This window comes from Staurois parvus, unplaced genomic scaffold (genome assembly GCF_062004578.1).
Source record: "Staurois parvus isolate SC_StPar_1 unplaced genomic scaffold, SC_StPar_1.0 ptg000018l, whole genome shotgun sequence".
In the NCBI taxonomy this organism is placed as follows: Eukaryota; Metazoa; Chordata; class Amphibia; order Anura; family Ranidae; genus Staurois; species Staurois parvus.
This window is the reverse complement of record NW_028317814.1, coordinates 14,431,346-14,453,494: the sequence shown is the minus strand read 5'-3', so window position 1 is coordinate 14,453,494 and position 22,149 is coordinate 14,431,346. Positions and strand designations below refer to the sequence as shown.

The following is a 22,149-nucleotide window of genomic DNA, read 5'->3' as shown; positions in this document are numbered from 1 at the left end:
GGTCTCTGCCCAACTTGATGCAACATCCCTTACTGCTTGGCAAAACCGCATTGCTCTTGATATGTTATTAGCTGAGAAAGGAGGGGTATGTAAAATGTTTGGTTCCTACTGCTGTACTTTTATCCCCAATAACACCGCTCCTGATGGAAGCATTACTAGAGCCCTTCAAGGCCTCCAAATGTTGTCTGAAGAATTGGCTGAAAACTCAGGAGTAGAAAATCCACTAGCTGGTTTATTTGAAAATTGGTTTGGTAAATGGGGAACCCTGATGAAAACTATGCTGATTTCCATAGTAATGGCTGCTGCAGTATTAACTCTGTGTGGTTGCTATTGTATCCCCTGCATCCGAGGTTTAATGCAGAAACTTATTGACGCCACCATTACTAGAACCATGTGGAATCAGTATCTTGATAAAGGACCTACTAAGGGCCCCAGGTACCAACCTGTAAAAAAGGTGTAAGGTCACGTGCGTGACCTAAGAGGGGGTTTGAAGGAATCAGCCTCTCAGCATTACCATACCGCCATTTTGTCTCTTAGCCTAAGCTCTGCCATTTTAAGATAAGTATCCATTTTAAAACTTAGTCAGTACTTAAAGATGAATTTGTGTTTTAAGACTGTTTTTTACTTTCGATAAGAGCCTAAGGTTCCTCTTTTCCCTTCAGGTGTAACTTCCCTTTTTCTTTTAGCTAGCACAAGACTGAAAGTCTGCGGTTGGATATATCCTGTTGCAAGATTATTAATAATTATAGCCAATGTTAAATAGGGAAATTGTCTACTTTCTATACTGAGCAAAATTTCATGTTTGACGCACTTAATAATAATTTACATAAATGCCAAATGATTGGGCATGACTGACGTATGTAATATTCTGATTGGTTTATGCATATCTGACAATTGATTGGTTCTTCTATTTCCATGCATTGTTTTAAGTTTCATATATAAGTTTAAACACGGAAGAATAAATTCAGTTCCTTCTGAGATACCACCTTGTGTCTGTGTGCATTTCCTGTGTCTCAGAGGGGGCTCCGGGCCTGAGGACAGACACTGATCAAGGCCAGGGACTGACGGGGGTCAGTGGCTCGAGAGGAACGAGAGTCAATTCCTTTCAGCTACAAAAAGCGTTTACAAGCTGTGATACTTGCCAAAGGGGGCAGTACAAGATATTAACTCTGCAGGGTGCCCAAACTTTTGCAGATGCCATTTTTTTGTTTTCTGTTATTTTGAAAGTGTAAATGATGGAAATAAAATCTAACTTTTGTTGACATATTATAAGAATGTCTAATCTGTAATTTGATGCCTTTTGGAGATTTTTCCATCTTTCCTTGGCTTCTTTATGCACATTAATACAAATATTTAGCTGGGGTGCCCAAACTTTCGATCCCCACTGTATATACCATGGTTTGTGGACTCTATAACTTTCCTACAGACTAATAATATACAATAATTTGGGTTATTTTCACTAAAGAAATGTAGCAGAATACATTTTGACCTGAATTTGTGAAAAAAGGTTATTTATTTAAAACATTTTATAACAGAAACAAAGAAAAATGCGTGTTTTTTTTTTCAAAAGTTTGTGTTTTTTTGTTTATTTAGCAAAAAAAAACTCAGTGGTGAATAAATACCACCATAAAAAGCACCTTACAGCATCTGTCTCCATCCTGGGGATAATGGGATCCTGCCGACATTGGGGATCCCTGTAGACCTGCTCCGCTGCCTGGAGCGGGGAATCGGGTTCTGTTTGACCCCCATCCGTAGAGCTGGAGGTTCACGGCCTACGTGGCTTCCGAGAGGGGCCACACTATATGCCACGGCTCATATATCCCCTCCCCTCGATGTGCTAGTGTCCTGCGATACCATGGGCAGAGTTGCTTCCCTCTGATGTGGGTTCAGTTTCCACCTAGTTTAAACTTATTCAGTAATATTCAAGAAAATATTTTTCCTAACAAATTCATTCAAGACCATATTGCAAAAATGAATACACCTCAATGAAAGTCTTAGACGCAAAGCTAAGTTTTAGACAATAAAATCCTAATTAACAAGAATTCAACTACAGGTGAGTCTAAATATTCATTAAACAGGTGTACAGCAGTTGATTATAAAAGGGCATTACTTAACAAAGAAAACCCCTCCCATTTCATGCTGTCAGCAATGGCACCACATGGAAGAGAAATGTCACAAGGCCTGAGAAAGAAAATAATTTCTTTACACAAGAAAGGTGAAGGCTACAAGAAGATCAGCAACACTTTACTTATCAGTCAGAATTCTGTATCAAAAGTGATACAAAAATTTAAAAAATATGGAACTGCAACCATCTCACAGAGACTTCCAGGCTGTCCACGGAAGTTGACACTTCGACAAGAGCGTCTTCTGATGAGAGGGGTTAAAGAAAATCTCCATGCAAGTTCATTGCAGTTGTCTAAAATAGAAAGCAAAAACTGGGGCAATTGTTTCCTATGACGCAATATGGCGTATACTGCAATGGCATGCATAGGAATGGCATGCATGGGTGTCATCCACATAGGAAACCTCTCCCATGCACAAAAAATCCTGCCTAGAATTTGCCAGGGAGCATACTCAAAAAGAAGACTACTGGGACTCTGTACTCTGGAGTGATGAGACCAAGATAAATGTTTTTGGAACTGATGGCTTCAAAACTGTACGGTGTTGCAAAGGTGAGGAGTACAAAGAAAAATGCATGGTGCCTACAGTGAAACATAGTGGTGGCAATGTCCTTCTGTGCTGCCGCATGAGTGCTGCTGGTGTCGGGGAGCTGAATTTAATTCATGGTATCATGAATTCACTGATGTACTGCTCTGTATTGAAAGAGAAGTTGTGCACTTTTCCAACATGACAATGATCCAAAACACACATCTAAGGCCACTGTTGCATTTCTGAAGAACAAGGTGAAAGTGATTCAGTGGCCAAGTATGTCTCCTGATCTGAACCCAATCGAACACCTATGGGGAAATCTTAAAAGACAAGTTGAGCATCACTTTCCATCCAGCATCCAGGCTCTAAGAGGTTGTTCTCGAAGAATGGAAAAATGTAGATGTTGCAATGTTGCCAACTTGTTCATTCCAAGCTTAGAAGACTTGGTGCTGTCCTTACAAATCATGGAGGTCATACAAAATACTAGATATAGTAGTTTTTGTTGTGGGGTGTATTCATTTTTGCATCAACTAATTGGAGTAAAACTGAAGATTTTGTAATCTACGTTATACTATTAACCTTACTTTCATGTAATGAGCAAAACAAATGTTACATAAAACTCAGTTTTGCCAACATTTTGGAAATTGTTCTTGTGTTGAGATGTTGAATAAAATCTTACTTTTCAAAAGGGGTGTACTCATTTATGCTGAGCACTGCATATATGGAATGCCTTTAAATTCTCAGTAGCACATAATGGTGTGATTTTATATAAAGTTTTATTACAGCCCAGTAAACATCAAATAGGAAAGTCCAACAGTTACTTATGGTGTCATTGAGTAAAAATGACAATTTTCAATTACGGAAGGTGTTGTGTAGTCTTTACTCAGTATGGTCTATAACTGAAAACAACCCTCAACAAAGAGCAGAGCCCACAACCCCAATTACCATGGCACTTTGTTGCCATTTTGGTTTGAAGGTCACGCTGCTGACAATAAACTGTACATGAATCCATGTTTCTAGGAAGTAGCAGAAGTCCATGGCCTTATCACACTGGTGTCCCTGTTTTGGCTCTCCTCACTTTAAGCTCCTTTTGGAGCTCATGATCAGATTCCCGTAATCTCCCAATGTCCAGCATGGGCTCTGTTAAAGGCTTTCCTTCTTTCTGCAACTGAGCCAGAGCAATAGCCCTCAGTAGTGGTGGGTATGGCACATAGCGGACAGGTTCTGGCTCCGGCAGAGGGATAAATTGCTTGAAGTTCTCTTCTTCATGCCGTGGTATAAGACGCCAGTCATGGTACATGACTTTGCTGATCTCCTGCTCTTCAGGCACGGTTTTACCTGGGTGAATGAAGAAGATGACCATCAATATAAGATCATCAAGTCACTCTACCTAAGATAGGCTCTGCTTATGATCCTGGATGAGAAATACGCTATATGGCCAAAGCTACAAGGACCCCACTCCAAATAATTGAGTGAATGTGTTTTAGTGAAGGGTACTGTTCATTCTACAATTCTATATAATACAAAGACATTTAGATTTGGATGTCAAGCCTACTACACACGGGCCAAATGTCGAGCGGTATTTTGGCATCTTCCAATTTTTATTGGATATTTGGCCGATGTGGTAGCCGGTCTGTCAGAAGCCAGACGTTCGGTCGGCTTCTGTCAAAGAGGCATGATTGAAGAAGGTCTGCTGATCAGCTCCTGATCAGTGCTCTCAGCCAATGGCTGACAGTGTTGACCGAAGTGTTCTGTCCGGGATGGGGGGCATCCCTGTCAGAACCCAATAGCACAGCAGGGGAGCTCGCTGTACCAATATCGGATCATTAGTATACTATGACATACAAAGCCATCCACAACACTGCCCCAATTTACATATCTGATCTTATCTCTATCACCCAAACCGTACTCTTTGCTCCTCGCAAGACCTCCTACTCTCTAGCTCCCTTATCTCCTCCTCCCATGCTCATCTCCAAGACTTCTCCAAGGCATCACCCATTCTCTGGAACTCCCTACCCAAATCTATCAGACTATCACCTACTCTACTTACCTTTAGGCGATCATTAAAATCTCTCTCTTCAGGGAAGCCTATCCCGCCCTCTGCTAATACTGGAATCCTCTATGCTTCCAACCACTCCATCCCCCACAGTTTTACCTATTGTACCACTCACCCCTCCCTCCTAGATTGTAAGCCCCAAGGATCAGGGCCCTCAATTCCCTCTTGTATTGAACTGTATTGTTACTGTATTGTCTCCCACTATAATGTAAAGCGCTGAGCAAACCATTGGCGCTATAAAAATCCTATATAACAATAATAATTAGTACAGTGGCTCCTCCTGAGCTGTCCGTTTTTTTTCTCATTCAGTGTGTACCAGGCTTTAGTGCAAATAAAAAAAGTATCATGGACAATACTCGATTGTTCCTAAAGACATTCAGACAATTACAATCTGGTGGCAATTGTTCAATACGAATACCCTTAATTAACCTGAGATGTCCAACAAACTCATATGGGTTTGATGGTCAATAAATGTCCGCAAATCGTTAACCATATAGTGTACTTCACTCTCTTTCTTAACTACCTGCCGACCGCAGATAGCCGAATGACGGCTTCACTGCGGCCGGCCAGTTCTGAGTGGACGTCATATGACGTCCCCCCAGAACGCGCTCTCCTGCGCGCCCCAGGGGGCGCGCACCCGGCGATCTCCGTGATCGCTGTGTCCTACAGACACAGCTGATCACGTGATGTGGTAAAAGGCCAATCACAGCGCCTTTTACCACCTGATCAGCGGTGTCCAATGACACGCTGATCAGAGGGAAATGCAAGTGCCGGTTCTCGGCTGCACTTTCCTCACGCTGTCAGATCGTGAGGAAAGTACTGCCGAGAACCTGCAGTTGTCAGAGCGGGGATCGGCACCGATCATCAGGGCACTGATGATCAGTGCCCTGATGATCGGTGCCCAGCAGTGCCACCCGCAAGTTCCGCCCACCTGTGCCCAGCAGTGCGCCCACTAGCTCCGCCCACCTGTGCCCAGCAGATCACCCACCTGTGCCCAGCAGTGCATCCACCTGTGCCACTCTGCAGTGCCACCTACCTGTGCCCAGAAGTGCCACCTACATGTGCCCAACAGTGCCACCCACCTGTGCCCACCCACCTGTGCCCACCAGTGCCACCCACCTGTGCCCACCCACCAGTGCTGCCCACCAGTGCCACCCACCAGTGCAGCCCAGCAGTGCTGCCAGTCAGTGCCACCAGTCAGTGCCCAGGGGTTGTGCCAGTCAGTGCCGCCAGTCAGTGCCCAGCAGTGATGCCAGTCAGTGCCGTCTATCAGTACCCATCATCAGTGTCACCTATCAGTGCCACCTATCAGTGCTGCATATTAGTGCCGCCTATCCGTGACACCTCATTAGTGCTGTCTATCAGTGCCGCCTATCCGTGCCACCTCATTAGTACTGCCTATCAGTGCCCTTTAGTGCTGCCTATCAGTGCCCATCAGGGCCGCCTATCAGTGCCCATCAGTGCTGCCTCATTAACGCACATCAGTGAAGGAGAAAAAAATGCCTGTTTGAAAAATTTTATAATAGAAACAAAGAAACTTTTTTTTTTTTCAAATTTTTTGCACTTTTTTATTTATAGCGCAAAAAGTAAAGCGCCCAGTGGCGATTAAATACCACCAAAAGAAAGCTCTATTTGTGAGAAAAAAATTATCAAAATTTCATATGGGTACAATGTTGCATGACCGTGCAATTGTCAATCAAAATGCGGCAGCGCTGAAAGCTGAAAATTGGCCTGGTAAATAAGGGGGTATAAGTGCCTGGTAGGCAAGTGGTTAAACAGCTTAGTTCATCAATTACTTTTCTACACTGTTTACCAAACAATTCACTGCAAACTCTACAAAGAATTAAAAGGAAACAATAGGGGTTATCTACTTAAACTGGAGGGTGCAAAAGCTGGTGCAGCTCTGCATAGAAACCAATCAGCTTCCAGGTTTTGTCAAAGCTTAATTGAACAAGCTGAAGTTAGAAGCTGATTGGCTACCATGCACAGCTGCACCAGATCCTGAACGCTCCAGTTTTAGTAAATCTATTCCTATGTATATGTGTAAGAATTTATACTAGAATTTGGAAAATTAATATAATGAGTTAGTTTGGCCAATTATTTTTTTTTTTCACATTTCATAACCCCTCATTTGCTGTGGCTTCAGTTTGTGTTGCTTGCCTATGAGTAAAAGGTCGGATGTTGCAATCAAATTTTATGGCATACTCCCTTTCAGATGCTATCATTTGAAGGCTGCACTGGGTTCTAAGCAGTCCTGCCAGAAAGACTTGCTTTTTTTTTTTTTCTTCAATAAAGTCATCTGCAGACAACAGGATCTATGAAAACAGAATTATATAACAAAATGCATCCCCAAGATTCCTCTACATTGATATGTTCCCTCAAGACTAGCTGGACGGGATCATCAGAGAGCATGTACGCACGGTTTTAAGCAAACTACCACACCCCTTCCTTTATAGAAAACAGTATTTTAGATGTCATCCAGACATTTTTACCACCAACCTTAATTATTAAACTAATTGTAAAGGATTGCTTTTTATTTTTTTTTAACCACTTCCTGTCCAGCTGTTGTATATAAACAGCCAGACGGTGGCAGTACAGGGTCGGGTAAACATTTATAAACAGCCTCCCCGCCCCCTGCTTGTGCGCACTCCCTGGGAGCACTGTGATCTAGTGCCCGCTGTGTCCTCCGGACACAGTGGAACACCGATCGTCGTATGGGACCTCTGTGCAAGGTACCGATCATGTAATCACTGATTGGCCAATCAGTGATCACATGCAGAGTATTAAGCAAGATGTTACTTCTGACATCATTGCTTACTACGTGTGAAATCTGTGAATGATCAGAGGTCACATGGTACAAAGCTATTCACAACAGCCTTGTACCATGTGACAAGCTGTGACCAATCACAGCTCACACAGTAGTTCTCAATGGCTACAAGAATGCAGCCAGAGAGAAGGAGCAATGATTGCTTTTATAGCCTTTATGGGTGTAAAAGCAATCAGTGTAAAAAAAAAAAAAAAATCTTCATCACCCCCCACAAGTAGTAGTGTCACCATGATGACACTGTACTGCTAGGGCGACAGTATGTTAAAATAATAATAATAATAATAAAAAAATAAAATAAAAATGTACAAACAAATGTTTAAAAATTATAATTTTGGTTATAAACTAATTTGGGTTATTTATTTATTTTTTTTACTAAAAAGATAAACGGAATAAATTTTGGCCAAGATTTACGATGAAATATTATTTGCAAACTTTTGTAAGAAAAACACTTTTTTTCAAAATTTTGGGACTTTTTCATTTACATAGCAAAAAAAAATCTCAGTGGTGAATAAATACCACCAAAATAAAGCTTTATCTGTTTAAAAAAAATGCTAAAAAATTCATATGGGTACAGTGATGCATGACCGCGCAATTGTCATTCAAAGTGTGATAGCACTGAAAGCTGAAAATTGGCCTGGACAGGAAGGGGGTAAAAGTGTCCGGACTTGAAGTGGTTAAATAACAAACATGTTATACTTAACTGCTGTGTGCAATGGTTTTGCACGGAGCAGCCCCAATTCTCCTCTCCGTGAGTTCCCCTGCTGGCACTCCTGGCTCTTTGCCCCCACCGAGTGCCCTCATAGCAAGCATGCTTGCTTCCGAGCTGGCTCTGTGTGTCCATAGACGCACAGAGCGCGGCTCCTCCCTGGCTCTGATTGACAGCAGTGGGAACCAATGAGGAGGGAGAGAGCCAAGAGAACGGCTGCTCCTGTGCACACTGCTGGATTGAGATTGGGCTCAGGTGAGTACAAGGGGAAGCTACATGCAGAAGGTTTTTTTTACCTTAATACACATTAACTTTCCCTTAATAATTTCGTTGAACTAAAATATTAACATGGATTTCTATTAAACTTTTTACAGTATGTTTTTGGTCTGTTGCTTTTTTTTTAAATTTGTAATGACATTTAATGTACCAGGACCTACCGCGATATGTTAAATAACCCCAGGCTTGCCCATGGTCCATGTTCTGGAAGACACAAACACAAGGTAAAATATGTAAATTAAGATTAAAGAATGAGCACACTGTTAACAAAACCTAGCTAGTTTCATATATTATTTAGGAAAATCAAGCAAGTTGGCAAACATAACCTTTCAAATTTATCCATCCTCCTTCGGTCACCTTAGGTCTTCAGAGTTCTTCAGTGGTATTCTAGAATCCTGCAGCTATCTTCACTGGAGTACATCAAAGAAAACACCCCTTAAACCTCTTTATGTGTGCGTGCTCTTAGCTGACAGTCTTTCAATAACAACTCTAAATTATAATCTGTCCCTATCATAAGTATACACTGGAGGTTTAACTAAAGTTCTGCAAGATGTAGCTGGTACATCTATCATGAAATCAACAGCTCTCAGTTTGTGCTATCTAAACATACACTATATTGCCAAAAGTATTGGGACACCTGCCTTTACACACACATGAACTTTAATAGCATCTCAGTCTTAGTCCGTAGGGTTCAATATTGAGTTGGCCCCGCCCTTTGCAGCTATAACAGCTTCAACTCTTCTGGGAAGGCCGTCCACAAGGTTTAGGAGGGTGTCTATGGGAAGGTTTGATCATTCTTCCAGAAGCACATTTGTCAGGTCAGGCACGAATGTTGGATGAGAAGGCCTGGCTCACAGTCTCCGCTCTAGTTCATCCCAAAGGTGTTCTATGGGGTTGAGGTCAGGACTCTGTGCAGGCCAGTCAAGTTCCTCCACCCCAAACTCAATCATCCATGTCTTTATGGACCTTCTTTTGTGCACTGGTGCACAATCATGTTGGAACAAGAAGGGAACATACCCAAACTGTTCCCACAAAGTTGGGAGCATGAAATTGTCCAAAATATCTTGGTATGCTGATGCCTTAAGAGTTCCCTTCACTGGAACTAAGGAGCCAAGCCCAACCCCTGAAAAACAACCCCACACCGTAATCCCCCCTCCACCAAACTTTACACTTGGCACAATGCAGTCAGGCAAGTACCGTTTTACTGGCAACCGCCAAACCCAGACACGTCCACTGGATTACCAGACAGAGAAACATCTCCACTGCTCTAGAGTCCAGTGGTGGCATGCTTTACACTACTGCATTCAATGCTTTGGATTGTACTTGGTGATGTAATGCCCGGATGCAGCTGCTTGGCCATGGAAACCCATTCCATGAAGCTCTCTACACACTGTTGTTGTGCTAATCTAAAGGCCACACAAAGTATGGAGGCCTTTAGCTACTTACTCTGCAGACAGTTGGCGACATCTGTACACTGTGCGATTCAGCATTCGCTGACCCCACTCTGTCATTTTACGTGGCCTACCACTTTGTGGCTGAGTTGCTGTTCTTCCCAGTTTGTTATAATACCACTAACAGTTGACCATGGAATATTTCGTAGTAAGGAAATGTCACGGATGGACTTACTGCACAGGTGGCAACCTATCACAGGACCACACTTCAATACACTGAGCTCCTGAGAGTGACCCATTCTTTCACAAATGTTTGTAGAAGGAGTCTGCATGCCTAGGTGATGATTTTATACACCTGTGGCCATGAAAATGATTGGAACCCCTGAATCCAATGATTTAGAGGGGTGTCCCAATACTTTTGGCAATATAGTGTATATACTGGAGCAGGGTGGATAAAAATCAATGATTTTTTAAAAAAAAATCTGATTTGTTTTTATTTAAATCTGATTTTTTTTATTTAAAATCGGATTTTTTTGAATAAAATGCTTTTTGAGAAAAATATATTACCATCCAAAGGTTATTCCATCATGAAATAAAGATTAGTTTTTTAATTATGTAGAATAAGGCTGTATATGTTTAATTTTTTTTGGTAAATAAATTCCATGACTACATTCACAATGTCATGCTCTTCCAGAGGTTTTTGTAAGATTATTGGGCAGTTTCTCTGCCTACAAGATATTATCACAGATGCTTGGTTTACTTTTGCAGTTCTCAAAACTGAATTTTACTCAGCGGAGATCACATGCCTCTTCTTCACAGCAAAAATGTTATAACATGAACAGAGTTAAGAAAAAGACCTTAATCCTAACTTCTACAAACCTATGAATACAGAATCAACCCCTTCACTGCTAAGTTTCAAGAAGTTCAGTGAATAGATTAGAAACAATATTTTTCTGATTGTTTGGAGTGGAATAGATCTGCACAAGAAGAAAGTGAAACTAAGTGTGAGGAGGAAGGGGCTGACAGTCTAAGTTTCTTAAAATATATATATTTTGTTTAGCCAAATTAGTTACCAAACATGGATGTTTGTTTAAGGAAATCACATATGCTGGAATGTTATTGTTTCAGTTGAATAAATCTATTTAAATTGTTATTATTAAGGTAATGATTATTTTTCTCCTTCCTAAGTACAACAGAAAAGTTGTCCAAATATGAATGATTAACCTATTAAACTGGGGATAAAAAAACTAATATGAAAAGTTGTTATTCTAAAAATCTTCATCTACTTGCATATTAAAGATATACCAGCAAGAATCAGTCTTTATGTAGAAAACTAGGATTTAAATCAAGCCTTACTGACTAGTGATTTAAATCGTGATTTAACTCAGTTTGATTTAAATCAAATCCACCCTGTACTGGAGTATTTGTTACATCTGAACCTATGTCACCATACAATAAATAATTTACTATAAGAATAGTGATATGTGGAACTGTAGGGAAAATTATGGCAATAGATCTAGGAAGGTTCTATGTATTATTAAAAGAGCAACCTCAATGACCCTTTACCATCCCTGTGTTCTATTTTTGTTCCCCTCCTATCTTGTTAGCAGGGTTACCTTCAAAATACATACTTACACATCCAGCTGATATAGTGTTGTCCTGGGTCAAACCACCGATCCACTGCAGCATTCCAGGTCTTGCTCCACCATCTCATTTACTTACAACATCAGGGGGGAACTATCTATTTTGGGTTCTTGTAGCTGGCCTCATGATGGCATGCATGTTTCACTTCATCAGGGGGCTGGCTGCAAGAACCAGAGCCTCAGCAAGCCCCCTGATGACGTGGCATTGTAAAGTACCCCAAGGCCTCCCTCCCTTGATGCACCAGGAGGGAAAAAAAAAATGAAATGAGGTTCCCATGGCATCACCACAGCCCCATATTACACATGACCCCACCTTGGCTTCTAGCCCACAAAAATGAACACAACATGCAGAAGACGTAAGAGGCAGGCAAGCAAGTGTGCTGTCTTGTCTACCATGTCCATGTGTGCAGTATCCTTAAGGGCTGATTCACACTAGAATGCTGCGCGGGTTTCGTGCACCGCATTCTGAATGCGCTGCCCTTGCGACCTGCAGTGGGTGTCAGTGCAATATTACTGACACAGTAAACACAGTGCATTGGCCCACACCACATTGCATGGTACAAAAGTACCATGCAATCCAGTTGTAGTGCGTTTACAAAAGTAGTGCATGCACTAATTTAGGTGCAGTGCAGTACAATTTCAGCCCATTTAAAATGAATAGGCTGAAATCGTACTGCACATAACTGCATATGAATCGTACAGGAACGTGCAGCGCATACCGGTGCGATTCCTAGTGTGAATCAGTCCTTAGAGTCTGATGAGCTTAAATACCATGGTGTGTATTCTGGCTAAGATTGTCAGCGCCACTTTCTACCCTCTCAATTTTGCAGGACGGCGGTCATGATCTTCTGAACTCTCCCTCACCTCAGCTCTGTAATCCACTTTGACCTTAGTAATATTCCAGTAGCAAGGCTCATCGAATTGCTCCAGCCAGGACTTCTTGGTCACCTCTATGTTCTTACATGCAGGGTTTACAAACAAATGGGGCACATTGAGAACTGGCTATATATATATATATATATATATATATATATATATATATATATATATATATATATAGTCTTTTGGCGCAAGCTACCATTTCAGATTAGTGTTTGGCAGCTTTTTTGGAGGACCAGAAGAGGGTATCTGCAAGGTTAGGCCTTGTGTTCTTACATGTAGAGTTTACAAGCAAATTTGACTCATTGAGAGTTGGCACTATATAAATTGTCTTTTGGTGCTTGCTAACATTACAGATCAACTTTTTGCATCATTGCAAATCACACATATATGTCTACATTGCGTTGTTGATTGATCTCTTATTGCGCAGGTCTTCTCCAAGATGCAGGGTCAGAAGGTATGCTGGAAGCTCTGAGTTCAGCTGGGTATACTTACTCCTTAGAGCCACACTCTGTGCCATGGAGCATTACCTGGAGAAGAGAGATGCCTGCTGACTGGACATGTGTAGTAAGTTGTGATTGGAACAGACAACACGTTTTTGTATTAGAGCCGCTTATATTTAAAGTGGAAGGATCAGTCAACTCCAAACTGATATTTTAGTTCTTTGTAGGTGCTGCTGAGATAAAATGCCTGTTAGTTCTTTATATCTCCTGGGGATTCTCTTATTGAGATCTTTGTTGAGCATCACAGGTTTTCACAACTGATGTGGCCATTATGAGATGTCCCATTCTCTCTATTGGGTTTTCATATTTATTCTAGACTGCGGAAAACATAGCCAGAGCAAAGGTGGCCAGGAACAGTCATGGATTATAGCAGGAAGATCTCCCTGTAAGAGCAATCAAGATCTAAGAAAGAAACCTGGGGCAGTCTCAGTCTGCCAGACGTCACCTGCAATAAAATATCCATCTGAGAGGGTTAGTCCTATTTGAGGAAATCTGTACTATTATTATTATGCAGGATTTATATAGCGCCAGCAGTTTGCACAAAGGATGACAGTACAGTTACAATACAAATTAATACAGGAGGGATCAGAGGGCCCTGCTCAGTAGAGCTTACAATCTAAGAGGGAGGGTCAATTGATACAAAAAGTAATAACTGCGGGGGATGGGCTGATAGAGAAAAATACATGTACCGTTGCTAGGAGGGGGCAGGATAAGCCTCTCTTAAGAGATGAGGTTTTTAGGGATTGTCTAAAAGTGGACAGGGTAGGAGATAGTCGGACACATTGGGGAAGGGAGTTTCAGAGGATGGGAGTACCTTTGGAAAAGTACTGAAGGCAAGAATAAGAGGAGGTAACAAAGGAGCTGGAGAGCAGGAGGTCTTGGGAGGAAGGAAAAGAACTGGAAGACTGGAATTTTGAGACTAGGTTAGTGATGTAGCTGGGGGCTGAGTTGTGGATGGCTTTAGAAGTTGTTGTAAGTACCTTGAATTTAATTAGTTGAGTAAGCGGAAGCCAGTGGAGGTATTGTCAGAGAGGGGTGGAGGACACTGAATGGAAGCCAGTAGAGGGATTGTCAGAGAGGGGTGGAGGACACTGAATGGAAGCCAGTGGAGGGATTGTCAGAGAGGGGTGGAGGACACTGAATGGAAGCCAGTGGAGGGATTGGCAGAGAGGGGTGGAGGACACTGAATGGGGGCCAGTGGAGGGATTGGCAGAGAGCGGTGGAGGACACTGAATGGAAGTCAGTGGAGGGATTGGCAGAGAGGGGTGGAGGACACTGAATGGAAGCCAGTGGAGGGATTGGCAGAGAGGGGTGGAGAACACTGAATGGAAGCCAGTGGAGGGATTGGCAGAGAGGGATGGAGAACACTGAATGGAAGCCAGTGGAGGGATTGGCAGAGAGGGGTGGAGGACACTGAATGGAAGCCAGTGGAGGGATTGGCAGAGAGGGGTGGAGGACACTGAATGGAAGCCAGTGGAGGGATTGGCAGAGAGGGGTGGAGGACACTGAATGGAGGCCAGTAGAGGGATTGGCAGAGAGGGGTGGAGGACACTGAATGGAGGCCAGTGGAGGGATTGGCAGAGAGGGGTGGCAGACACTGAACAATTGGTAAGAGCAAATAGGAGCTGTCAGTACTAAAATCTCTTTTGGAAATTCTAGTTGCTGGACTATTATGCTAACCCAAAGGCTTTCAGTACTTTGAGTCAATAACTCAGATTAGATGAGCCGTTCTGATTTTTCTCTGGGTTCATTAGCTAAATTCTTGCCCTAGGTTGGAAGTAGAGATGAGCGAATCGAACCAGGCGAAGTGGAATTCGTTTCGAATTTCAGGAAAAATTTGATTCGTGCCGAATCCGAATATTAGCCAACTTCGGATGCACGAATCGAATTTTTCCCGATCAGCCGGCAAAAAGTGTCCCTGCAGAGAGCTCCGCTATTTCTGACAGTTCTCTGACAGTTCCTTCACATTTACAGCGGTTGAAACATTGTATCTATTTGTTTCCATTTAGGATACAGATGTTTTTATTCGGAAACAGATACAATGTTTCAACCGCTGTAAATGTGAAGGAACTGTCAGAGAACTGTCAGAAATAGCGGAGCTCTCTGCAGATACACTTTTTGCTGTACTGGAATACTTCTTCTTTTCATTCTTCTTTTCATTCTTCTCATTCTTCTTTTCATTCTTCTTTTCATTCTTCTTCTCATTCTTCTTTTCGTTCTTCTTCTTTTCATTCTTCTTTTCATTCTTCTCATTCTTCTTTTCATTCTTCTTTTCATTCTTCTTCTTCTTCTTCTTTTCATTCTTCTTCTTTTCATTCTTCTTCTTCTTCTTTTCATTCTTCTCATTCTTCTTTTCATTCTTCTTTTCATTATTCTTCTTCTTCTTTTCATTCTTCTTCTTCTTCTTCTTTTCATTCTTCTTCTTCTTCTTTTCATTCTTCTTTTCATTCTTCTTCTTCTTCTTTTCATTCTTCTTCTTTTCATTCTTCTTCTTCTTCTTTTCATTCTTCTACTTCTTCTTTTCATTCTTCTCATTCTTCTTTTCATTCTTCTTCTTCTTCTTTTCATTCTTCTTCTTTTCATTCTTCTTCTTCTTCGTTGTGCCCCGTGACTGCCCAAATGAGTGAAGTGTGCGGTGATTCTAAGATCGACGGCACTCATCTGCATGTCATACTGACTGACAGTATTATTTCTCTTCCCCAGCAGACTCCAAGGGCATTTAAATTAAAGGTACAGTGTTCTGCACTAATATAAAGGCTCTCTGAAGCCTAGAAACCCTTTTAATAAGTTAAATTCGCAGCGAATAAATTCGCATTGAATCAAATTTCTCCCGCAAATTCGGCGAATCAGCCGAATTGAATTTTTGAATAATTTGCTCATCTCTAGTTGGAAGCTCTGAATTTATTGATGCCAAAAATAGCCAAACAACAAACATTTTCAGGGGAAGGTCAGTAATGAAGGCATCCAGGCAGTGTCAGTACTGGTTTCCTTTATGTTATTATGTTAAAAAGAGAATAATACATTCTAATAATTCATATTTTATGAGAAAAGGTTTCCATTGTATTCTTTTTATGGCACCACCTTTGTGCACAAACAGCAAGCCACTGCACACAATGTAATTCTCACACACTGTTTTCTGTAATTCCTTTTACCTATATGCAGAATACATTTTTTAAACCTGAATGCCAAATGCTAAGCATGTATATAATGTCATCATGTAATCTGGTAAGTATTCAGTAAACTATAATCAATGTATCATAAAACTAGCATACAGTGTTAAAGTGGAATTTCACACAAAAGAGGGAGTTCTTCTTTTTTGCCGCCAACTCACCCCCCAACATGTTTGGTCATACGTTGTTACGTTACGGTCATACTGGGGGGGGGGGGTCGAGCGGGTATCTAGTTTTGACAGGTATCTGCTCCCACTTCCACTTGGATCGCTTAGGCAATCCGAGTGAAACTTCGCCCAGGCGATCCAAGAGAAACTTCACCCCCACCCCCCTCTTAACCCGCAACATTTTGGGACACATCACAAGTCCCAGAAAGCTGCAAGACCATTCACAAAGTGCAGCTCAACTTGTGCATGCGCAGTAGGTAGCTGGCTGTGAAGCTGTTAGGGCTCACTGCGCACTTCAATTAATAAACATGCTTGCACCGGGCTGCCAAAGACCAGTGAGTAACCAGCCCAGGTGAGGGCGGCACTTGATCCATGGATATCTAAATATCCTTATAATGAAAGTCAGTAGCTACAGTATTTGTAGCTGCTGACTTTTAATTTTTTGGGGGGACTTTGAAAATCCTCTGACTTGATATCAGCCTGCACAGGGGGCACTAAGACTGAGAGAGGTATTCTGAGCTTATCATGGCTAACACTGGGAGCAGCCTCCAAGGGTGGGAATCAGAGGGATGAGATCATCAGTATTGGGCAGGGTGGATAAAAATCAATGCTTTTTTTAAAAAATCTGATTTTTTTATTTAAATCGGATTTTTTTTTAATAAAATGCTTTTTGAGGAAAATATATTACCATCCAAAGGTTATTCCATCATGAAATAAAGATTAGTTTTTTAATTATGTAGAATAAGGCTGTATATGTTTAATTTTTTGGGTAAATAAATTCCATGAATCCATTCACAATGTCTTGCTCTTCCAGAGGTTTTTGTAAGATTATTGGGCAGTTTCTCTGCCTACAAGATATTATCACAGATGCTTGGTTTACTTTTGCAGTTCTCAAAACTGAATTTGACTCAGCGGAGATCACATGCCTCTTCTTCACAGCAAAAATGTTTTAACATGAACAGAGTTAAGAAAAAGACCTTCATCCTAACTTCTACAAACCTATGAATACAGAATCAACCCCTTCACTGCTAAGTTTCAAGAAGTTCAGTGAATAGAATAGAAACAATATTTTTCTGATTGTTTGGAGTGGAATAGATCTGCACAAGAAAAAAGTGAAACTAAGTGTGAGGAGGAAGGGGCTGACAGTCTAAGTTTCTTAAAATATATATATTTTGTTTAGCCAAATTAGTAAATAAACATGGATGTTTGTTTAAGCAAATAACATATGCTGGAATGTTATTGTTTCAGTTGAATAAATCTATTTAAATTGTTATTATTAAGGTAATGATTATTTTTCTCCTTCCTAAGTACAACAGAAAAGTTGTCCAAATATGAATGATTAACCTATTAAACTGGGGATAAAAAAACTAATATGAAAAGTTGTTATTCTAAAAATCTTCATCTACTTGCATATTAAAGTTATACCAGCAAGAATTAGTCTTTATGTAGAAAACTCTGATTTAAATCAAGCCTTACTGACTAGTGATTTAAATCGTAATTTAAATCAGTTTGATTAAAATCAAATCCACCCTGGTATTGGGGGATTAAGTAAGAAAATTGTTACTCTACCGGGACCAAAGAAGAGAATTTTTACCAAAACAACAGCAAAATTATACAACAAGAACACAAACAGTAACACTAGCACTGTAATAATAATATGTTATGAGGCAAAAAGAAGTATGTGTGTGTGTGTGTGTGGGGGGGGGGGGGATAAGGAGTGCACATAAGACCTACTACAAATATTTACTCAGAATGGTGATATAATGCCAGCTATTGAGAGCTGCTATCTTGGGGTGTCCTCTCTTCCTCTTAGATTTGGTTCACACCTGCAGATGCAACCAAATGCAGGTGCATTTCCATGTGTGGCATGAATGGCAGCCTGTTCATTTCCATGGACTGCTCTACACACGAGAAACACAGAAATTAAGTTCCGAACTCTTTTCATTCAGCTAACACAAAAATATTTATGGATTTTCCAATCGCTGTTTTTATATTCCAGGATGGTCTGGATCTATGTAAAGGGAAAGAAGAGCAAATGCTGATTCTGGTGGAGCCTAGAGAATTTCTCAAGAGTGTCTTCTATTACATTCAGGTAAAATTTGGAAAGGTGAAGAACATGCAGATTTATATATATTCTGTATCTGCCACCCCTCTCTGCCAATCCCTCCACTGGCTTCCCATTGCCCAACGGATAAAATTCAAAACATTAACAATAACATATAAAGCCATTTATAACTCTGCCCCAAATTACATCACCAATCTTGTCTCCAAATATCATCCAAACCGTACTCTCCGCTCCTTGCACGACCTTCTACTCTCTAGCTCCCTTGTCTCCTCCTCCCATGCTCATCTCCAGGACTTCTCCAGAGCTTCCCCCATGCTCTGGAACTCTCTACCCCAATTTATCAGAATATCGCCTACTCTGCTCACTTTTAGGTGATCTCTGAAAACCTATCTCTTCAGGAAAGCCTATCCTGCCCTCAGCTAATAATGGAATCTTCTACTCCTCCTACCAGTCCATCCCCCACAGTTACTAACTTTTGAACCACTAGCCCCTCCCTCTTAGATTGTAAGCTCCAAGGAGCAAGGCCCTCCTATCCCTCTTGTATTGTTGCTGTATTGTCTCCCGTTATATTGTAAAACGCTGAGCAAACTGTTGGCGCTATATAAATCCTGTATAATAATATACTAATAATAATATAGGGACCCATGGGGCATATAGCTCAATATCCATGTGCCATATGTACAATAATTGCATTTGCTGAGGTCAATTATAATAGATGTAAAAAAAGGTTTACAGTATGTGTCCTAGATTTTTTATTTTTTTGTGCTTAAAGTGTTACTAAACCCACAACAGTAAAATCAGTCTGTATATGCAGTAAATCATGCTTGTTATACTCACTGTGGAACCTAAAGGGTTAATCCTCTGCACTGTGTAAAAATTATGTTTGATCCAGACTTCTCTGATCCTCCCCTTCTACTGCTGTCCCCAATCCATCTGCTGATAGAACAGAGCCTTGGAGACAAGCTGCACATGCACAGTTTGGTGTGTATTGCTAGAGACCTTTTTTTATTTTCTTGGGAGAGTGCATATATCCAGCACAGGGTCAATAAGCACTGTCCAGACAGAGGTTTAGGGGTCATACAGCCTCATAAGTCAGTCGGGAGAATGAAAACTCCTCCTACCATCTTTATCCAGTACTCTGCTGGACATTGATAGAAGTCTCAAGACTGCTCTACCCGCTGATAAAATAAAAGGTACTTAGCAGTTTATATTTACTAAAATAATTATATTTCCATGTTCTATGTACTGTGGGAGGCCAGATATAGTTAATGCAGGGTCCAGGGTTTAGTAACACTTTAAAGTGGAGTTCTACTCACTTGTCAAAAAATAACTCATTAGCTACAAAAACTGCTGACTTTTAAAAAACAGCCATTTACCTGTCCCTCGGTCCTGTGGTGTGTCTCCCGCAGCCCGTTTCACCGGCCGTCCTGGATTCCAGGAGGCCAGCAGGCCGTCATGTATTCCAGGAGGCCGGCATCTTCAGTGTGGGCACCCAGCTGTGATAGCTTGCGGCTTCACAGCCGGGTACCCACTGCACATGCGCGAGTAGTGCTGCACTTCCTGAATGGTCCTGTAGTCTTCTGGGACCTGTCACGTGTCCCAAAAGACTACAGAGAGGGAGGGAGGACAACTTCTGTTTCCAATCGCCTAGGCAATCAGACCGGAAATGGGAGCAGGTACCTGTCAAATTTGGGCACCCAAAGGTGCCAGTCCTTAATGGGGAGCGGGGGAGCAGTCCTTAAAGCGGAACTTCACCTTTTGGGAGGAGCTCCGCCTTAAGGCTCAGTTTACATCTGTGCGTTTAACTGCGTTTTTATCAAGTTCCTGTGAGTTATGTGTGGATCAGTTTATTAATTTCAGTGGGCTTCCCTACATGTAGGAATCATGGTAAAGAAGCCCCTGACCCCTGTTAAAAATTATGCCGCATCAAAACGTACCCTGCATTTCAGTATGTGTGAAAACAGACGCATGGGAGTGCCATTAGGAGTTGATAAATACTACTACTACTAATAATAATAATTAATTAATTCAGAAATATTGGCACTGCCATGTGTCTGCCAAAGGACAGCCCTTTTGTTACCATTTAGTAACTTATATAAAGAGAAGTACAGACTCCTGTAGTGTTGGCTCTGAAGAAGAGGTTGTGTCCTCGAAACGCGTTAGCCAGTTGGTCATCCAGGGTTCCATCGTATGGACTCAGATGTTGTTTGGATCATACACCTTGTTCAGTTTGACATGCCTGTGTTATTATGTCCATTGTGAGTATGATACCTATTTTTGTTTCTTTAATACATTATTTTAAACGATAATGCACTAGGTCGGTGCGCCCTTTTTCTGTTTCTCCATTTGTATCCAGTGTATTCGGACCACCCCGGTCTGTTGAGGGCAGCAAGCAGTGCATATTCCAGAAAATTCCAGAACATTCTTATTAGGTCTACTGAGTCCTTTCCTAGCGCAGGAGTAAAGTGTTTGTTGTACAGGATGTTTTGCGTCAGGAAAGCGCACAATTTTGTTCACAACCAACAGTAGTGTGAATCTTACCTTAGAGAGACTTGAAGTAGTAAAATGTTGCTAAATGTCTATGTATATTTCAGTTGTTTTCATTTTGGGAGATTATACGTGGAAGTAGTTTAATTACAAAGGAATACGTAAGAAAAGGCATGTACTGTAGATGGATATAGAAAAGATATGAAGTATACAGATAGAACAAAGGGGAAAACAAGGGAGTGATGCGAACTGAACCCACATTTTCTTCCACTCAGGCTTTAGATCACCTGAGCAGCCATTTTTTTTAATAACAACAAAAAGGTACTTTTTTTACTCAAAAGAATGTCATGGTAAAATGTTCCCATATTGATTCATGTGCTTTCTAATTTGTAATGATAGATCCGCTTTCATTGGTATTAAAAGCATGGCATGATCGGGGTGGAGGTTGTGTTTAATCCTTTCACTGGCACTGACGTAAGGGCAGAACTGCTTGCAGTAGGCCATGTCAGTAATCCTTTTTGCAGTTGCATTCCCTTAAGCCAAGGGTCTCCAAACTTCCTAAACAAAGAGCCATTACTGTGCTTCAGACTTTTGGGGAGCCAGATTGTGGCCCTTGGGAGTAGAAAGGTCCTAACATGAGTGGGAAAACACAATGCCCCATTTTTGGTGTCAGTGGGAGGAATTGTGCTCCATCATTGGTGTCAATTGTTGATGTCATTAAAGGGAGTTGTGTCCCTTCATTGGGATCAGTGATGGGGGGAGGTATGGTTGGTATCAGTGGAAGAAATAGTGCCCTAAGGGCTGGAAAAAACAAGCAAAGGCCTGCATCTGGCCCCCGGGACACAGTTTGGAGACCACTGCCTTAGTCTATAAGCTAATAGCCACTACGCTGATCATGAACTTATGGCAGAGTGGTACCTGAGACTCTCCTAATTCATGCAGGGCCACAATCAGCAGCTGCCGATCATAACCAGTGAAAACATTGCCAAAGTGGTCTGGGTATGTGAGGTGAAAAAATGGACATCGGCCCAGCAGTGAAAAAGTTAATAACAGCCTTGTAAGATCTAAAGTAGCTGATCCCTCTCCATTCCTGGCTCCTGAAAACGCCATGACTCCGACCTCTGTGTTTGGAATAGATAGGAAGTGTTCTGGAAAGAAGATCACCTTGGCTGTTTTGGGGCTACATGATTATAGAAGGTAAGTTGGATTACAGACTGCAACTTTCATTAAAGAGGACCTTTCACTTTTGAAATAATACCATTAGTCTGATTCAAGTTAAACATTTTTATTTACATTTTTTTGTCCAAAAAACTTTCTGTTCAAAGCTACA

At 41.4% G+C, this 22,149-nt stretch overlaps 1 protein-coding gene across 1 annotated transcript; it reads right to left on the bottom strand.

The window, feature by feature from the left end:
- Positions 1 to 3,694: 3,694 nt before the first annotated feature.
- On the bottom strand, positions 3,695 to 21,929 carry LOC149473113 (small ribosomal subunit protein mS34-like). Its single transcript, XM_089684005.1, has 3 exons — positions 21,738 to 21,929; positions 8,676 to 8,718; positions 3,695 to 3,987 (listed from the first exon to the last, which is right to left on the bottom strand). Exons 1-3 carry the CDS (start codon positions 21,927 to 21,929, stop codon positions 3,695 to 3,697), a joined length of 528 nt encoding a protein of 175 aa, XP_089540131.1.
- Positions 21,930 to 22,149: the final 220 nt, after the last annotated feature.